The sequence below is a fragment of the Acanthisitta chloris genome, unplaced genomic scaffold (genome assembly GCF_000695815.1).
Source record: "Acanthisitta chloris isolate BGI_N310 unplaced genomic scaffold, ASM69581v1 scaffold2985, whole genome shotgun sequence".
NCBI lineage: Eukaryota > Metazoa > Chordata > Aves > Passeriformes > Acanthisittidae > Acanthisitta > Acanthisitta chloris.
In genome coordinates this window covers 74,983-94,305 of record NW_008674149.1, presented here as the reverse complement: position 1 = coordinate 94,305, position 19,323 = coordinate 74,983, and the positions used below count along the sequence as shown (strand labels likewise).

At 42.9% G+C, this 19,323-nt stretch overlaps 1 protein-coding gene across 1 annotated transcript in view; it reads right to left on the bottom strand.

Annotated features, from left to right (window-relative positions):
* The window catches only part of TMEFF2 (transmembrane protein with EGF-like and two follistatin-like domains 2), a gene marked incomplete at its 5' end in the record, with an annotated part of 132,053 nt that overhangs the window by 38,804 nt on the left and 73,926 nt on the right, over positions 1 to 19,323 (bottom strand). Inside the window, one exon of the mRNA XM_009075215.1 lies at positions 16,526 to 16,622. Within this exon, the coding sequence (XP_009073463.1) occupies positions 16,526 to 16,622 (97 nt within the window). The remainder of the gene's footprint in view (positions 1 to 16,525; positions 16,623 to 19,323) is intronic.

Below are 19,323 nucleotides of genomic sequence, written 5' to 3'. Positions count from 1 at the left end.
TGGGGAATGTTCTCCAGATGTGTGTGCCTGGGCACACGCGGCCACAGAGCATTCCTCAGCCTTAATTGGGATCCACCAGTGATGTGATAAACACAAAATGTACAGCACTTAATGCATTTGTTTTAATTGAATCCTGTAGCCATAGGTAAAGGTGCCTTCACTTCTTGAAGCATTAGAAAATGCAGAGTGGGATTGCCTCCTATTAAACAAGCAGAACCAAACTGTGAAATCTCCACTTGGCCCCTGCACATTAGGCCAGAGTCCTAATGGTGTCCAAGACTTAGCTCTTGTGGGACACAGGAACTCCCTACCTCAAAGACAGCCTCATCCCAACACTCATCATGCCTAGAAATCCCACCCTAGCTAGCACCCAGTGCTGGTGCTTCCCCTCTCACATTCAACCTGCAACCTGGCTCTGCCCTGTCATCTTATTCTTTCATCAGTGCCAAAAGCAGAGCCACCTTATCTCTCTTGGTTGTTGGCTGTCCTGCCCCTGGGGCTGCCCTCAGGTCCCCTGCCTGCATGAGGCTGGCAGCACACATCCTGCTACTACCAGCCTGCAGCTTCCCAGTCCCTGAGGCACTCGAGCATGCCTCTAATTTTAAGTAATTTGATCATTTGACCATTTTATCATCCTGGCTATGACTTCTGATTATAGTTATATCAATAAATCTATTTGGTTTCTGTGTTCCTAAGTGCAGCGCTGAAGAAAGCTTGGCAATGGAAAGGCTGACTGAGCATTCCCTGGACTCAAGATGCTGTGAGAAGGTCAATGAGGTCTCCTAGGGGGTCACAGGATGAAACTGTACCCAAGAGCATACACAAAATACATGTGTAAGGCTTAACTATGCTTTCTGTAGTCAGAAACACAGCCCTAAAAGCATCTGTGAGGCAGAAGTGCTTCCAAGATGTCAGCTGATACCCTGCAGCTCTCCTGAGAAAGGAAGAAATACTGAATGCTGTCCCACAGGCCCATTGCATCTTTCAAGTATTTCAATATGCTAATTGATTAAAATTTAGGCTGTCACCATAAACAGTCATTACACAAGGCTCACTTTCTTATGCCTTTTCTTCCAGGTCATTGTGATAGTTTCTGATGAATTCCACTTCTTTTATGTGCTTTATTTTATTTGGCTTCATTTCATATGATGATAATCTTGGAGCAGCTGAACATCCAGCAATCTACTTGGTTACTTTGGTGATCAGGGATGCAAGAAAACCAAAACAAACTATTTCTAGTTTCTTTTGAATATCCAACAGGCAAAGCTGGGCCCCTCTTTGGGGGATTTCAGACTAACTCCCCCAGGGTGCGTCTTGCAGAACTGCTGGATGACATTGCTGGACCCTCTCAGGAGAACATTGTGCCCAGGATGAATCAGAAGGTGTCTGCAGGCAGAGGTGCAGCTCTGCAGCTAGCATGCAGGAGAAGGCCAGGTGGCTGCCTGTGGGAGGGCTGGCAGAGTGCAGCTTAGCCTGAGGCAGGTAAGATGCTGACAGGCACTTCCTCGTGCCTCACTAGTGACTTATGGGGTGCACATCGCTGCACTCCGGTCTGTGAGCTTCTGTCAAGGTACAAACTGCAAACAGTATACTCAACAGCACCATGAGCATTTTGGGAGTGGTTGTCACGATTTCACCTGTGTAACATGCTTATCCCCTTCCCAGGGAAATGGAGACCTCAGAGGTCTATGTCTCAGCAGTGACAGAGATGGGCTGCATCAGGCTGCTTGGCCAAGTTGGACTAGCCAACTTGGCTTTCTGTTGAATCAGTCTATGTAAAACTGAATGGGGTCAAGAAACCAGGGCCCAGATGAGTGCACCAGAGAGTGCACAGCCTCCCAACTCCCCACACTTGTGCAAATAACATATGGTATTATTTTCTGGGCATGGAGAGCACATTCGCCTGCAGACAGCAAGCCACTGAAGAGAGGATTCATGGCTATGAAGGACTGTCCATGGAGGGAGGAACTGCGCTTTAAGGAGGTGTCTCAATAAAATGAGAGCACGGTTCCTTGCTCATGAAGTGTAGGGGAATGCTATAATTATATTTCCTTAGTTCATGAATAGAATATAATCATTAGTGACACAGTAATGACAAAAAGAGCCCCACTCCATGCTTTATCTTTACTCCTAAGACAGCTATTCAGTCTTTGTTTTCAGCAATGTATTACTGAAAAATAATTTAGAAGAAAAAATTACTATGCAGTATCTGCACAAGGAAGGATTCCTACATAGCTCTGATGGGGAGCAAGGAGTAAAAATGAGACAATGCTTTCAAAAGAGCAGTTTCGCTGGGAACAGATGCAGGCACATTTTTGTCAGAGCGAGATGGCAATGGCAGTTCTTCCCCATTCAACATCTTTTAATTAGCCCTCTGCTGTTTGGAAACCTGAGAGCATTGTTGGTACTACCTCTGTTTATTAAAGATTCATATTCAGGCTTTGCTGGGCATGGGTCATTTGCTTTTTGGAACCAGAGAAACAGAAAATTGTGTCTGAGATATCTGGAAAAAAAGTACTTAATGAAATGACTAACGTCTTCAGCCAAGTGTCTAGTTGATTACAGGGTCCAAACAGCAGAACAGCAATAAATCTGCCACAAAGAGAATTGTCAGTCAAGAAAAAAGGCATAAAACCAAACAGACAAGGAAGCAAGAGCTAAAAATGTGAAAATGCAAATCTAGTGTTATTTTTACTAGTCAGAGCTCTGATATTTGAGCACATATGCTAATTTGGTCAAGTGTGAGATCCCACCATGTCTCAGTGAGCACTGTTTTACAGGGAAAGTGATGTTCCATTCTGCAATCATTTTAAACATTGTATATTTTCTCCAGGCAAAAAATAAAATAGGCAAGGAAAAAAACCAACAACATTTTGCAGCATAAAAAAAGCCCAAAGCCTTTCCTTTGCCATAAAACAGTGTATAAATAAAAACACGGTTGCTGTACATTTATGATATTTCCACCAGGGACATTTCTTATCTTCCTCTGCTCTGACTAGAAAATGGTGATCAGAAACTCAAATTTCTGGATGTCAGCACAGCCCTCTCCAAGCCCCCTGCCCCTCCGAGTAGGACATTAAATGCCCATTTAAAGCGAACCTGGCAGTATACGCCTGCATAAAGAGCCTGGCAATCAGTCCCATATGCCTTCTCTATCATTTGGATTCCTGCAAGGTTTTTCTTTCTGGTACACAGGGCATCTTTGTTGACATTACCAGCAGGCAAGCTGAAATGAAGCCAGGCTTAACAATACGCCTCAACATTCGAGCGCGCATTGTAGCACGGTTCAGCCGCGTGTCAGGAGGCTGGTGGGAGTGCTCATTTACCCAGGCAGCTTTGGGGATGTTTAATATGTCTCAACACAACACCATGCAGAGATACTTGAACTAGCTCTAAGCAGGGACTGGGAAGGTTAACCAGGCTGGGCAGACCCAGCCTCTGGGAGCTCAGCTGGCCTGTTCAGACCAGCATCGTGCTTTGTTAAAACACACTGCCTGCGATACCCCTTTCCTGGGTCACCTTTGTCCCTACCTCAGCACATCACTCATCCTCAAAGCTGCCCACACACACATGCAGCTAAATTGGATCGCTCCAGGGGGCTTGCATGCACCTTCATTTCAACATCAGTCTCAGAAGGCCCAGGTAAATACCAGCTTCTGCCTCTGACCCTCAGCCCATCCACAAGTACACTGTGAAGCTTTGCAGCAATCTCATACAGCCCTACAGCAGCAATAGTACTATTATGCCCATTTTACACGAAGTTTTAGTGTAAAGTCCTGGCACCCTCAATACAGAGTCAACAGGAGCTTTCGGTAGCCTGGCCAAGCTCAGGTACCCCACACTGGTCTGCAGTGCATGAAGCACAGCCCAAGAGGATGACATCCAGTGAGACAAAAATGCCTGGCACCATTGCCTAGCTTCACATGCAGCTGAACATCAGGCACACAGACATACATATATATAAAATATATTCATAATGCACACTGGCACGCAATGTTTTACACTTTCTATGAATCATAGCCTACAACCTGCCTGTGCTTGCCAGGAGATTGAAATCCTATCACAGCACTCTTAAGAACATCATTAAGAGGCTTAAAGAATAGAGACACCGTGTGTTGTCTTCAAAACAAACTTTGCTGTAATTTTGAGGCTGATGCAAAACTTCAGCTGCAGTGCAGAACAATAAACAATACATATTTTATAATGGCAGCACAAAAATAGCATGAGATATTTCTTTCCTGGGCCTGCTAGTGCTTCTCTTTTGCTTTAAGATCACAAGAGAAGAAAGAGCACGGCTTATTCTGAGTGCCTTCCATTCAATGTTTGTTAGTTATTTATTTATCTAATTTATTTTTCCTTTTTGTCCTTTGCAGCTCAGCTTCTGCACTAAGGGCTTGAGCATGTCTGCTTTGCACGGTGGCTTCCCTGGGATATTTTACCTATTTCAACTCTTCAAATGTTTATCTTCATCAGGAGTAAAAGGAGAAAAGCTTGATTCCCTCAGGGTGATGCAATGTTTCTGCATGGCATTTCAATAGCATCCCGTTATTCAAACAATTAGAAATCACAGAGACCATGCACAGAATTATCAGCATACTGCATAGAGATTTTTATTATTATGTAGTGCATAATGAAAATGATTTGAAGGACCCCAAAGCATCATAACAGAAGGAAGTGCTGAATAATCGGGTGATTTTTTTTTCTTGCTTTTTGACTGCAAGAGCCCAAAATATTGTTTACTGGACATATGTCAAGCTAAAATGCACTGAAGTGGTGAATATATTTACTGATGCCCTTCCTTGCATACCAAATGCAACATACTCTGGGAGGGTAGCTGGAGTGCAGAGCCAGGAGCTAGGGCAATTGCTGTACAGCTGCCACACTGCTGCTGCTGCTTAATAGCAGGGACTGACTGGCAGTGCCTAAAAATGCCTATGGATTTTTTATTTATTTATTAAGACAGCTCATGGAGGTTGTTTCAAAGCAGTTTCTTGGACTGCTTCTGGAGACACCTTGCCTTGGAGCCATAAGGAGAGCCCCCGGGGGCTGGCTCCTTCCTGAAGCTCTGAGGAGCTGGTCTCATGCTCCACCAGTTTTCAAGCAATCATCCTGGAGACTGCAGCTCATGAAAAACTGCTTTAATCTGCTGTGCAAGATGCTGCAACTTGATTCCTCATTCTCCTTTTGTTTTTGCCCCATAAATTTCTTTACTAAGTTTTGTACAAAAAACATCACAAACTTCACCTTTTCTTCTTTCTTACAATTCAAAGCACCAATTACAATATGACCTTCATCTGGCATCGTGATGCCTCTGGTGCCCTCAACAGTACATTGAATTGTATGCTAACACCTTTAGGGCAAAATAAATGTCTCATTTTATTTTATTTTTTCCTAAATATCATTCCTATTTAAAGAGAACTAAGTTGTGTAAAGCAATCTTTGCCAGATTAGATGCTTTAAAGCCAAACAGAGAATTACAAGGCTGATGACTGAGTCTGAAGAGTCATGGAAAAACCCTCATGCTAGCGGTGTGACCAGAGAAGAAAATTCTAATTCTGTGCACATGCCAATTCAAGTGTCTGCAGGTATCTAATGTGTGAAGTTTATTTAAAGCACATAGAATAAAATAAATGCCTTTTTATGGTTTGCCTACACTTGGTGTCCTTCACGTCTCTGTAGTCTGTGCTAAAACAAAGCTTTGCTGACTGTTTCTCTCTCTGTAAACATTTAAGGCTGTCCTTCATGAACGGTTTATTGCTGTGTGCCTCAGACTGCTGGTATTGCTTGTTCTGTCTTGAAACCAGCAGAATAATGAGAATTATTCCCCAAAATCTCAGCATTTTACTCTGGCCTGCAACAGCCAGTGGGAATTTTGCAACATCTGGTGGGGAAGCACAGCACCTGATCTAGCTGCAGGTCCTGCCATGAAGGAAGGATCAGTCCGCTCACAAAGAACTACAGAACTGTCTAGGGCCAATAGCAAATTCCTGGTAACACCTTTGTTAACACTAGGAGTTACTTCTGAAAGTGGAAAGTGGGCTCTAATTTATCAGTGAGGTTAAAGAGATGACAGCCCTTTGGCTAGCAGAGACTGGTGTGCTGCCAGCCCCATCCCTTGCAGCACGTGAGCCATCCACTGCTGCTGGGGTAGGAGAGGCTTAGGAGTGACCTTCCTAAAACGAGTGAGAAGAAAACTGTGGTAAAAGAATTCCTCAATGTAAAGACTGCCTCCACATGTGCAAACCCAGACTACCTCTCACCAAAACCCACTCTGCATCCCTTAAACTCGTGTGCATCCCACTTCCGAGGAGACCTGCCTGAGGCAGCACCATCTCAACTGGCCATGTACTACCCTGCTTGGTAAGCTGCCTTCAATTACAAAACAAAATCCAGTCTAGCTATTTAATGAAATTTTAGGAGGATACTTCCAAGCTTTCCTTCAGGCACTGTTTGCACCTTCTCTCAGACAGAAATAAGGCAAAATAAGCTCATGTCATCCTGCACAGTGGTGAAATGAGATCTTGGCCCACACGTATGAGTCTGGGACCCGAGTAAATCATTGCACGTGCAAGAAGCAGGGCACAGTAGTAACCCTCTTTTTCCTCAGAGCATTCAGGTCTGTAGGTGAAAGCTGCTGTACAGAGCTAGGCATTATTTCTGGTTCATACTACCTCATGACGACCACAGTGGCTGGATGCTTTTGGGATCAAGCCCCAAGGGAAAGTACTGCTGCCAGGGAAAGGAAGACAGATGAATGAACGAAATGTGCCACGTCAAGGACATGTCGTTGCCAGCAAACTAATGAGATGAGAGTAACCTTCTTCAGATCTGGGCCACAGATCAGTGGAATCCACCTGCAGCTCCTTGAGAGGAGCAAGTACTGCACACTGGCCGGACAGGTGTCCCTGGGGCATGTCTGCTCCTCCGCACGGGAGAGCTCCGTTACCAAATGGGCAGGCTGAGACACAGCAATTAAATCTGTACATCTGGGGACATCTCACACAGGCTTTAGCTGCAGCTTGCATGTGGGAAAGGACCAGGGCAGGAAATGGACTCTGTGCGGAAGGGACACCAGCCACTCCACAGGGGCTGCGGGAGCTGAGGTCAGCCCTGTGCATCAGCTCCTATTGAGTTTTCCCCAGGCTCATATTTAATGCATGGGATGTAATTTTAATGGTTTAGATGTGTGAACAAACCGTGGCCTTGATGTTCCAACACGGGTGTGTGAAGGAGCCTCCAACCTTCTGCAATGGATGCAGTTCTATTTTAATAGTTAACATAAAGTAAGATGGAAGAGATGAAGTATTCTATTAAGACATTTGATAATAAATTGGTAAGTGCTTTCCCAGTGTTTTACATAGTTATTCTCTCTGCTGATCTATTTAGCCAACACATGTAATTCTCAGCTACAAAGTTGTATTCCTGCTTTTGTAAACATACTTACATAAAACTCAATAACAACACAGTCTATTTATTGCTAAAATGCCTGTAGGAAATTGGAAAAGGTATAAATACAATTCATTGCTGGTGATCTCCTGCCCCCTGAAGGCACTGTAAGGCTCCAAATCTTGCTCAGTTCACAGCATCATAAAACCGAAGCAATAAATGTCACTCCTTTCTTGATTGCGCATTAGGCCAATCGGCTTTTTATTGCAGCTAAATAGGCCGTCATGAAGGCACCGCTCAGTTTACTGCTGGGGATGACTTTGGCCTAATGGGGGGCCAGGGAAGGAGGAAAGCTTACTTTTAACCAACAAGGGTGAGACAAAACGGGAAATAAAAGGTGCAAAAGCTCGTTGCTCTGCAAGGCCTCTGCACTTGCTCTTTCATGCTGTAATGCCTCGATGTTCACAGATGATTATGTGTCAATTCACATTAATATCTGAGGTGCATTATCATATTATCAGCCCTTATGTGCACTTTCACAGCCTGGTGAGCCCAGGCTCTCCCAGCCGTGGGGTTACACAACCAGTGTAACTATGGGGTTACAAACCAAGCCTTGGAGCACCCATGCCCAGCTCTGCCCTTGCAGAGCCCAAAGGGACCCTTTTGTGTACCTCCAACAAAGCATCAGGAGCTGGGCATGATCTTTACAACACCCTGTATTACAGCAAGAGCACAAAACAGACTGCCAACAGCGTTGCTTCCAATGCAAATAAAGGCATGAGCTCAGAAGACTGCAACATCTTCCTACTTAGGATTGAAAACCAGTCACAGCTGGTGGCAGAGGGGTGGAAAAACCCCAAACCCTGGGTTCCAGTGCTCCCCTGTTAAACTGGATGTGTAAAATCATTGCTTTCTGCCATGCTGCCAGGTGTATATGCTGTCTATGGACATTTCCTGAAAACAGAGAGGGATGCTGTTGCTGTCTCACACAATGCTGAGCCACATGTGCACCTATGTAACAGGCACAGATCAGAATTAATGCAGGCCACAGCCACACCACCTCAATACCAGCTGAGCTGCCACTCCACACATCCTCCAGCTGCTCCTGCCATATAAAGGTGTAATTCACCTGCTCATGCTGGGTATGCCATTCCAGCCTCCAAAACAGGCAGAAGGAAGGTAGGTGAGGACCACTTCGCTCCCACCCTTGGGTAGTGTCCCCAAAACCCTTCTCGAGCCCCTGCACATTGGCAGCCACTGTGGCTCCTCCCCACTTCAGCAAACAGCAAACTGGACTAGCTGCAAGTCAGCTTTAGGTTTCCTCCCTGCTTCCACAGTCCTCTGCCCTTTCACTGTCTCTCCCTCCATGCCTACATGCCTCTTGTCCACACACCACATAGGCAGGCATTTGGCCATGGAAACCTAAAGGAAAACTGGGCTATTTTGAGCCACACTTCAAAAATTATTGCAGCTTTTTATTCCAACTCTAATGCTGGCAGACTAGTAATTGTGTAGACAAATGGTGACTACACGTCTTACAAGCCTTCCTGGTCCTAGATTTCAGAAGAAATTGCGTCTTGCTCCTACAGGAGCATGGCTCTGTGATAAGACAAGAAAACCCTCTCAAAATCTCAGAAGTTATTTTTGGCTTTTCACAAATCAATATTTCCTCTGAAGCAATTGAAGCAGTCAGTAAGGCAAATTCTGCTTTTATCATCACAATTTCCAAGTTATTCCTTTGCACTGTGTGAATGACAGAGCAGTTATACTCCAGCAGTCTGTCCTCCCTTTTGCCAGCAAAAGGCACCACAGGCTAGTGAGAAGTTACTCCATGGCTATCAAACTGGGAGAGAACTTTTGTTTCACTGAAGTCAGTGGAATGACTTTCATTGACTTCCATAAGCTGGGAGTTCACCTTCTGAACTGAAAACCAAGTTTGGCTGAGCATCTGAAAAGAGGAGCACAAGGGAAAAAAATCTATAAGCTTTATGACTGTGTAGGGCATTATCCCCTGGACACACAGCAAGTTTCGCTGTAATTGCAAAAGATAAAAAAATGTCTTTTTTATTACAAATCCAAATGTTAGGGATTCTAGTTTTTGGATAAGAGATGGATGTGTCATATTGGGTCCTGGAAAACCTACTTGGGTGAGTAGTACAGATGGAATACAATGTGGGTTTGCATTTATCTGAGAACATTTAGAGCTGTGATGTATAGTCTACATGACAGACTAGCTCGATGTATAGAGAAAATATAGCCAATTTCTTTGTGTAGGCTGAATTATTTACCAGAGTGTTCCAAAGTGTATTGGTAATAAAACACTATGAAGTATAAGTAACTCCAGACAATCTTGGCTTATGTTAAAACCAGTTGGTGTTTTTTTTTCTAAAAAGAATGTTATTAAGTAAATAAATCCTGAGAATCTGTAGAGGCAGGGCTTCCTCAAATGTGGAAGAGGCTTCCTTCCTTCCACAGCCTCTGAAGGATTGTGTTGATTCAATGGATAGAAAGGTCAAATTCTCCAAACCATTATCCTAAAGGAGCTGGGAATCAGTTTCACTTCAAAATGAAATAGGCTATTTTGACACAGGGTGAAGGATGCAGAGATGGTAAGGTGATTTTGTGAAACTCATCTGACTGGGACAAATGACTGGTTTTAACTAAACCCAAATCAAATGCATGTAGAATAAAACAATTTCACCAGATGGCTAAACAAGCCATCATTTATTCCAAGCATGAACTTTCCAGCCAAGCCACTAGTAGTGCAATCAGTTTGGAACTCTAAGGGGCTCATTCCCTCATCTTCCTCTGGAGAACTGGACCATAAGCTTCTCTTAGAGAAATATCCACTGATGATAAAGTTAACTTCTTCCATATCTTCCCCTGCTCTTTCTGCAGACTCATTCCTGAGAAAGAAGAAAACCACATATTTTTGTCTTAATTTAAGGCCTTTTAGAAGTCAATGGGGATCTTTCTCCAGTTATGGCTGGGTACAAAGTCACTTTTTCACCCAGGCTAGTTTTAGGTTGAAACCGCCCTCTGAGAGAGTCATACAGTATCTCAGTAGCTTGCTAGCAAGAAACCTGATAACAACTGTGAAGTTCATGCAATGCAGACCTGAGGACCTTATTTTCTGACCCCTACATGATGTCTAGACACTGGCTTCTAGGCCTGAAGCATTCACCTAAGTTGGAGCTGCTGCAACTTTGTTCTTGCTTGTGCTGTGAACAGCAAGTGAAGCTACAATTTTGTATTTTGCTAGTTTGTGCCAGGTCACATTGCATTTCTTTCCACAGCCCAAATGCAGGAACGTGGCTGGGTTTACTAGTCAGCTCTCACACCCCAGGCAGCAGGTTCCTGTTGCCCAGCCTCCTACAAAACCCACCAACCTGGCCCTTTCTTAGAGTAGGCATAATAATTGGAACATAACATACAGACAGGTAGGCATCATCTTGCTTTTCCTAACATTCCTCATGTTTTGTCTTTCATTGTAAACCCTTCATTGACTAATTTCTAGTAGCTTAGGCTACCATTTTTTTTCCAGTACTGCTGACTCTTAGCCCACTGCATGGTATCTTTACAGTTATCCCAACATCTCAACAGCTACCCTGGAATTCAGCTGCTTTCCTTTTATTTCAAAATCTTTTAACCATAGAACATGCACCAAATGGAACATTAACAGTTAACAGAGACAGTTTGGGCTGGCACTGGAGGTAGCTGTTAGGTGCTGTTATCAGGTTGGGGCTAAGTGACATGGGTGTGAGGGGGTGCAGCGTGGAGATTGTGAGCTGCAGTGCCTTTACTTCCCTCTGTAAACCCTCGCCTGGTCTCTTATTAGACGTGACTACTGAGCTCCATGTGAAGATTTATGCAGCAGCAGCTTCACTTCATGCCTTAGGTATGATCTCAAGTTAAGCAGAAATGTAAGTCTTTGCAGAATTGTGTATTTTTAATGTTTTGATTCCATTTCTGTGTTTGTCTGAACCACAAGTCCAATGTGTATGTTTAAGTGTTATGCCTGTCCATGAACAAAGATCTACTTTTTCATTCAAAGAGAAAGGAAAGTGGCAGAAAACAGCAGTACACCTAATGTATAATGCTCAGGACATTGCAGATGTGAAAGCAGTTCGTTGTTTCTGCATCTGGAACAAGTAGGTCACACACAGTTATTATACACACTGCTGAACATGAAGCAGCCAATACCCGTGTAATGTATGTGAGATTTCAAACCACCTTTTAGTACTTTATAGCACTACAGCATCTTGTTTGCAAATGCTCTGGTTGAGAGCAACTGATGGAAGGGGGAAGGGACCCAGAGCTGACTGACCTAATTGCTGTGTGGATTGAGAAGCTGACAAAATCATTAGTTTCTTTTATATGTTTTCTTTCTATACTATAATAAAGATAAATATTGATTGCTAGAGCCATATTGATTGAAGGGGCCGCTGCAGATGGCAGCTGCATGATTTGCACAGATATCTCCCATGTACAGAGCCACTTATTTGCATGAGAATGTGGTTTCACCACCCTCGTGTGCTGCAGACTTCACTTGCCTTATAGGAACATTGACCCAAACTAGATGTCTCAGTGATTAACAGTAAAATATGAAACCAGGGACTGAAACAGTTCATCTTCTTAATACGTTTAGTGCATGTGCCTGTCTGCTGTGGGGAAGTAGAGTTTATTGTCTCAGCCATGAGGAAAGAAGCACAAGACACAAGGGACCTGCTGTAATTATGCTGCAGTGTCACCACCTCACCTGGGAATCCCACCCAGCCACACAGCATGCCTGGGAAGGATGTTCCTTCCTTCACCCACTGGTCTAGACGCTGAACTTGCCAAGTCTCTTCATTCAGACCTGGTTGCCTTCCTCCAAGCTCCCAGCTTGGGGTTATCAGGGCCTCAGTGTCCCTACAGAATGGTTTCAGCATCTTCTCCTGAGCTGAACCTGCCCAGTGGGAACCTTGTTCCCTTGGCAAGAAATGGAAAAGGCCCCTCTGGCATGGGCCAGGTTTGTGAGGAGGGAGGAAAGTTGCCTACCACAAGCACGGTACCTATGGCAGAGCACAGTACCCTACGTCCAGTCAAGCAGGAGTCCTTGAAGTGCATGGCACTGAGTTGAAAGAAGCAGCAAGGGCATTTAGGCCCCTTTTTATCACTGGTGCAAACCCCTGAGTGGCCTCTTTCAAGGTCAGGTACGTCCTGCCAGGGATACTGCTGTCTCTCTCCTCCACCTGCAATCTCCAGGAGGGAGGAAGGGGCAGGTAGAGGAGCACTCTGTGGAGATGGCCTCTTGTCACCTCCTCAGACACTGCCAGGCTGCAGGGGAAGCACTCTCTGGGCATGCCACACATCTCTGTCTGTCTTATAGCTAGCAACATGCATCTTATTCTGGCAATGCTGCACTTCCAGACTGCTGCTGGCTGACCTGCTGCTATTGAAATTCAAAGAGAAAGCATGCATATTTAACCCTAATTCATCATTTTGATTTTGATTAACTTTACAAGTCAGAGGTTTGCAGGCTTTAATCTTGTTTTAAGAAAATACTCCTGTCCTCTCCATTGTAACCTTTTTCCAACAGAAAATTCAACAGAAGGGTCTTTCCTATTAAATATCTCCTTCCACCTGGATACATAGCTGGACCTCTGAAATAGCTGCCCAGTATCTATCCAAACCATGGCTTGTCCTGTGTAGGGAGTGCACTTATTTCCACAGTGGCCCATAAGGATGAGATAAATGCTGGAATCCAGGTTTCTGATGTGGTTCTGCACTGACACTAAGCCACTTCAGCGGAGAGCAGGCACTCCATTTGGTGAGCACTATTTATATATACAGTGAGTATTTCATAGATGCTTTTTGGGAGATCAGAGAAATCCACCACAGTTCAAAATGTTATGCTTCATTCTTCATTTCCTTTTAAGTATATCTCTCGGGGTGTTATGTTGAGTAGCCCTTGTCTTACAAAATCAATTATTCCTTAGCCAGCTCAGAAATAAAACCCAAAGCAAGCAACACCAAATGTCTGATTTACCAATAGATTGCAATCCAGTGCTAAAGAGCAGAGCCACTGCCCTGCTTTAAATATTCATGAAGCCCACTGGTGCAAAATGCATTAAAGGTGGGAATAATGCCAGTAATTCACGATCCTCTTAGTGACAAGAAGCTTTCACGTATTAAAGTAGCAAGATGTTAAAGACTTTCAACTGAACAGTCTTTGTTTTTAACCTAGAGAAAGAGATTCACTAATGGAATGCCAAATTGCATTCACTCTCATGATCCTAGACTGCAGAACAGGATAATAATACATGTGTGCTTTCTCATGCCATGGAAAACCTGTTATTACAATGGATTCTTTCCTGCCTTTTCTTTGTACTTTCCAGAAAATGTTCACATGAATCTTACCCCTTCAAGTAATCTTCTGTGTGCCAACCCCCCATGAGAATCCCAGGAGTCCAAGCCATTAACAGATTGGTTTTAAGCAAATAAAAAGATTTAAAAGTAATGATGATACAGTACAGTAGCACAGTTTCGAAGAGTGGCAGTTGGTAATGAATAACCAAAAAAAAGCAGATAAAAAAGAGGTAAAGCAGATACAAGGCTCTGCAAAATAACAGACTGTGGCAACACAGAATAATGTCAATTGTCACTTTAAATCAGCAGCAGCTCAACCACATCTGCTATCACACCTGTGTTCTCTTCTCTGATCTACTCTGGCACCCTAAAAATATTAGGCAAACAGCCAGCCTCATGTCTCCAGCTCTCTGCAGCCTGGCTCTGCTACCAGTTTGCATCCCTCTTACCTGCGATGGATCAGGCACTGACCCTGTGCCCTCATACTGGTCCTGATTGATAGGGATTCACTGTTGCATAACAACAGGTCCCAGGACCACCAGCAACTGTTGATCCAGTCTGGATTTTCCCAACCTCATCAGTCAGGCAAGATAGCTAAGAGAGCCCTGCTTACATCTGAAATTTGATCCACATAAAAAGAGTGATCAAATAATACACTGAAATTCTTTTTCCCACCTAATCTAAGGCTGTTTTCTGCACACCAAATCTTGGCAGGGGGAGTGGGGGAATATGTCTATCTGGTGCCAAACATGAAAATTCAATTAATGTACATTTGAAAGAGGGATCTAGAACCTACATACATGGGCTGCTTTCATTCTAGAAATAAGAATAACAAAAGAGCTAACACCCAGAAGGCTAATTTTTTACAAAGACACTTATCCAAGACTAATCAGGGGGCAGGGACAGGAAAACAGGGCTCTGCTATAGCATATGAAGTTGCTTACTTCAAAGCAGACCTTTAACAGGCTTTACATGGTCTTTGTACTTCTGGGTGGAAAGCAGCTTTCCTGCCTTTTAACAGTTTGTCTGGTAGCATCTCCCCAGTAAATGCCCTTCCCTGCTTCCTGCCCTGAGAAGCTCCTTCACCTGCAGAAAGACTGCCTGTCAATATGGATTGGGAACCTCAGCTCCTGCTGTCATTATGATGCTCTGTATAAGCCAAGTTGTTTCAAAGGGGAGGAATTCATGCAAAAGCTGCAGTGGTAACACTGGGGTAAGTTGGATCAGGCAATTTTACCAAGCTATTTCTGGAAAAAAATAAACACTGCTACTCAGTGCTTGTGATTAATAATGTTATCTTGTAGCTAATTTTATTCCTTGCCCCTCTCTTCTCCTGCCTTCCAATTTGGAAGTGCACTTAATTATGAAAACATGAGCGCTAGACTGTGAATTTTGATATATTAATTTTACCATGGTTTTGTTTCTACACTGCACCACCAAAGCTCTCAAGGACAACCGGTCAAGGAGACAATGAAAATTGCAACACCTGGGGTAATTTTCTTAAGCAAAGTCAACATTAGGCATTTCTCACTCACAAATTTCATTACATTACTGCAAACCTATAACCATGATGCACCTTGCTCCTGTTTTTCAACACCACAGTTTCTTTTGATGACTGGAACCAGAACAAGGCCTCTGTGGTTTGTTTACTTGGTGGTTTTCAAAGACTAGAAGCAGAGGTTACTAAGAGATTGGCAAGACAAACCCAAAATGAGCACAAATGGCTAACCATTACCATATTCCTAAGCTTCTCCACTGGATAGCAGAACTGTTCATCATTTCATGCCCTGCAGTGTGAGGTCAGCTGCCCAGCACTGAGCCCAGCTGTCATGTTCACAACTCATTCATTGACTTCTCCCTGGTCCATTCTTCCTGCCCAAGTTAAAGCTCAGGCCATATTGCTTTATTGACATCTCACTGTCCAGTCTCTGTACCCATTCTTTAGCTGCCACTACCCCACAGCTTCAGAATCACCACCCAGACAACAGCTCTAACATTTGCATGATTATTTTGTTGTTTCTCTATATTTGTTTTAATTACATAAAGAGAAATATTAAGTGTGGCATTAAGGCAGTGTTGGAAATACAGCTCTGTGAACAGTGACTTTTTGAGCTACTAGCTGTTCCCAAAATTGGTTTAATATACGTTTGCATAGTTCCTAGGCAAAATGCAAAAATAAAAATCTGAGTAGATAGAATTATTCCCTTCAACTTATGTAAGTAAGGTTTAAAATAACTAATAAAATCTGAATGATTTTGAAATCTCCTTTAAAAAATAAAAATGGAAACCATTTCCATTGAGAAAATGTCTAAATGTATACTCTCATTTTTTTCCAAACATTTGAGGGGTAGGTTTTCAACTCCAGCAACTAGGAAAGAGCAAGACAGATTTCCCAGGGTTTCTAAAGCCACACAAAAATTAGCATGATGATAATACTAATGATACTTTTTAACTGGAAAAGCTTTAGGTCAATTATTTTTCCCAGTTCTATTTTTACCAAAGTATGAAGCTGTAAAACTCCAGATGGAATAACATAAGTTATAATGGCAACAAAATGGATAACGGTGTTTCTGGACTTGGTCTAAATTGTGCATGTTCCAAAATTATAAACCAGGCTGTTTAATACATTTTTTTCAGAGTAATAACCACCTCTGTCACTTTGAGATGAATCTCAGTGAATTTCAGTGCAGAAAATTGAATATCTAATATTTGCAACGCTTTCTAAACCACAGTACCTTTAAATAATACAATATTCATTAAAATAGAAGAGTAGAGCAAATTACTGTACCAAACATCCTCTGCATCTTCATCGCACTCCGCCCCAAACTGGCAAATGTCACAGGTCGATGTCTCTTTTTGATTGGTTTCACCTGAACCTTCATTGACTGTTTGATGGAAAGCAGAAGAATATACATTAGTAAATACAGCACTGTAGCAAAGCACTTCTCTCTCTCTCTAGAAAAATCTATTCACTGCATCAGCTTAATGCATTGCTCACAAAGCTGAGCACTGGCCAACAGGGCCAACACAGAGATTTCCATGTTGGTCTGTGATAAATTCCCTGAGTTATGGAGTTAAAAGGAGAATGACAGCAAGACCCTTCCTCTTCCTTTTCCCCTTAAACAATGACTCCTTCAAGATGCAGCCCAGGAGGATTGTGTCCCCATCAAGCCTCACTGCTTTGTTCCCTGGGAAAATAATGGAGGTACATTGATAGCATCTCATGCTGCCTTGTGTCCTTTATCCATGAAGGCCTTGAGATGGACCCAAGGGGATGCTTTCCTCCAAAATGTTTTGAAATAACCTGCTGTGTGGTGCAATCTAGTCCATTCCAAAGGCAAAACATTTTTCTCTGCACAAGTACAGCTATGAGCCCCAAGGACTAGTTATCTTGGGCAGGAAAGATTTACTGCTGTCCAGAGGAGGGGACAATCTCCACCACAGGTTCAATTTGAAACCCAGGAAAGTCAATGCCAGAGTCTGCAATTGTGTAAGGTTTGTACCTGGCCCTTAAGTCAAAAACATGAAGGGACTAAGGGGAAAATAACAATATGGGTGTAAAAGGACTGTGAAAAAACAGTACTGAGAGAAAGAGATGACTAAGGTAGGCACCAAGAAGAGGGTTTGTTCAAAGCTCCAAAAGAAACATTATCTCTGTTTGTATTAAAGTATATAAGCACCCTTTGATATCTTTTGAAAGATGCCACTTTCTAGCACTGTACCTAGAGATATCCTTCTGCTAGTTGCAGTTATTAAACCAACACAGACTTTGGGTATCAATCAGCTTTGACTGATGTTGTTATCTGCACAAACAGCCTCTGCAGTGTCATCTCTCTTGCATTTGGAGTCAGCACTGTGGTGCAGGTTTACTGCACACCTAGCTCCAACTTACCAAAGCTGGTGAACGTTCTGAAGTGTGTCAGAAGCCTCAGTGACATGGATGGGACAAGTCATCTGCCTGATGTACATCTGGGTTGTTACTAGAGGCTTTTGTGTCAGTGTTCTGACATTGAATAAGCTTCTTTTGTTATTTACTCAGAAAAGGACAAGAATCCTAAACTTTCACAAAGTTCTTGGAGGAGAAAGGGGTTTTGCCCTTACAAGAGCAAGTGTGACTAAATCAATGCCTGTTTTCATTTGTTCTCTCATCCTGGACGAGTTATGTAACCTCTGTTATGTTTCCCACTGGGTAAAATGGGGATAATACCATTTTCTACCAACAGAGACTACAGAAACAAGTATATTAAAATACTGTGACATGTTTACATACTATAGTGATAGAGACCACAGAAATCCCTAAGGTAGATGACTTAGGTCTAAGACATTTTTTCCTGAGCTTTAATATAGTCAAAGGAGGTGTTGGTATGTTTTAAGTATGAGCTATACTGCAGCAATTTCTTATCAGGCATGCTTGAATTTAGAATATACTAAATTGGGAAAAAACCCATCACCTATGTGAGGGTTCTGATTATCCTAAAAGGAAATAAAAAAAAGAGTTTTGCTCTATTTGTACAAATTTCCTCACCTTTATATCCATAAAATTAATGTACAAAAAACCAAAAGGGGAAACCTGGAAAACACATGCTGGATTTTTGCTGTATTGCATTGCCAGGCTTTGTATGGAGGGTCTGAGCTGTGGTTTTTCCGTCTCCTTAAATGACTGAGAAACTCTTGAGGCTCACATTTTATAAAAGCCAATGTACAAGGGTGTACAAGATTTCCAAGGGCCACATCCTCACACCATTAGTATCTCCATGTGCTGCCTGTGTGATTCTGACCCCACATCACTGTGAGGCTCATGCTCCTCCCCAACCCCCTGCAGCTGCATTCAGGCCTGTGCTTTTCACTAGGTTTCATTTACATTTTAAATATAGAAATCTCTTTTATTGAGGAGGTAACTTTGACAGCCAATCTTGGCAGGGCATTTCCAGTGGTTAAGTTATTAGGCAAGACATGTAACGATGACTTCATGCAAAGGATGATGGGACCTATGGGCAGAAGACTTCTTATGACAACTGAGCATTCCTCTCCTATCAGAAATATGACAATTGCTTCAGTTCAGGAGGGTGAGAATATATATTTTATGGAATAAAGCTTTAATTTCTTTATTTTGTTATTCTGCAAATCATTTCCCTTGTATTTCCTTATAAATAAAAACATATGCCCTGTTTTTTCCCCTCCCTGTAATGTTTCTATTCATAACTGTCTAGCAGGTGCATCCAGCAGGGACCTCACACAGTTCCACATCACAAGCTAAGTGAAATAGCTACTGAAGTCATTAAAGAAAGGCATTTGAAAGACTGAGCATGTCAAAGAGAAGTGAATGAGAGAAGACCATCCAAACTAAAGCACAATGCAGTTCTCAAATTCTACTAGAAAATAATAGGTCACTCCTTCATCTTTTTCTGAGGAAGCTCTGCATGCAGCTTTCCATAGTCAATGTGCACACTGTCATTAAACATCCAAGTGTGCAGCAGCCCCGATTAAAGAAGACAGCTGTTTATCTCGCTCTCTCTTTCTGTTGTCACTAACCACAGATAATATTATTCTTTACATTTCCTTAAGGTGTGTTTTCTCTCCCTACAC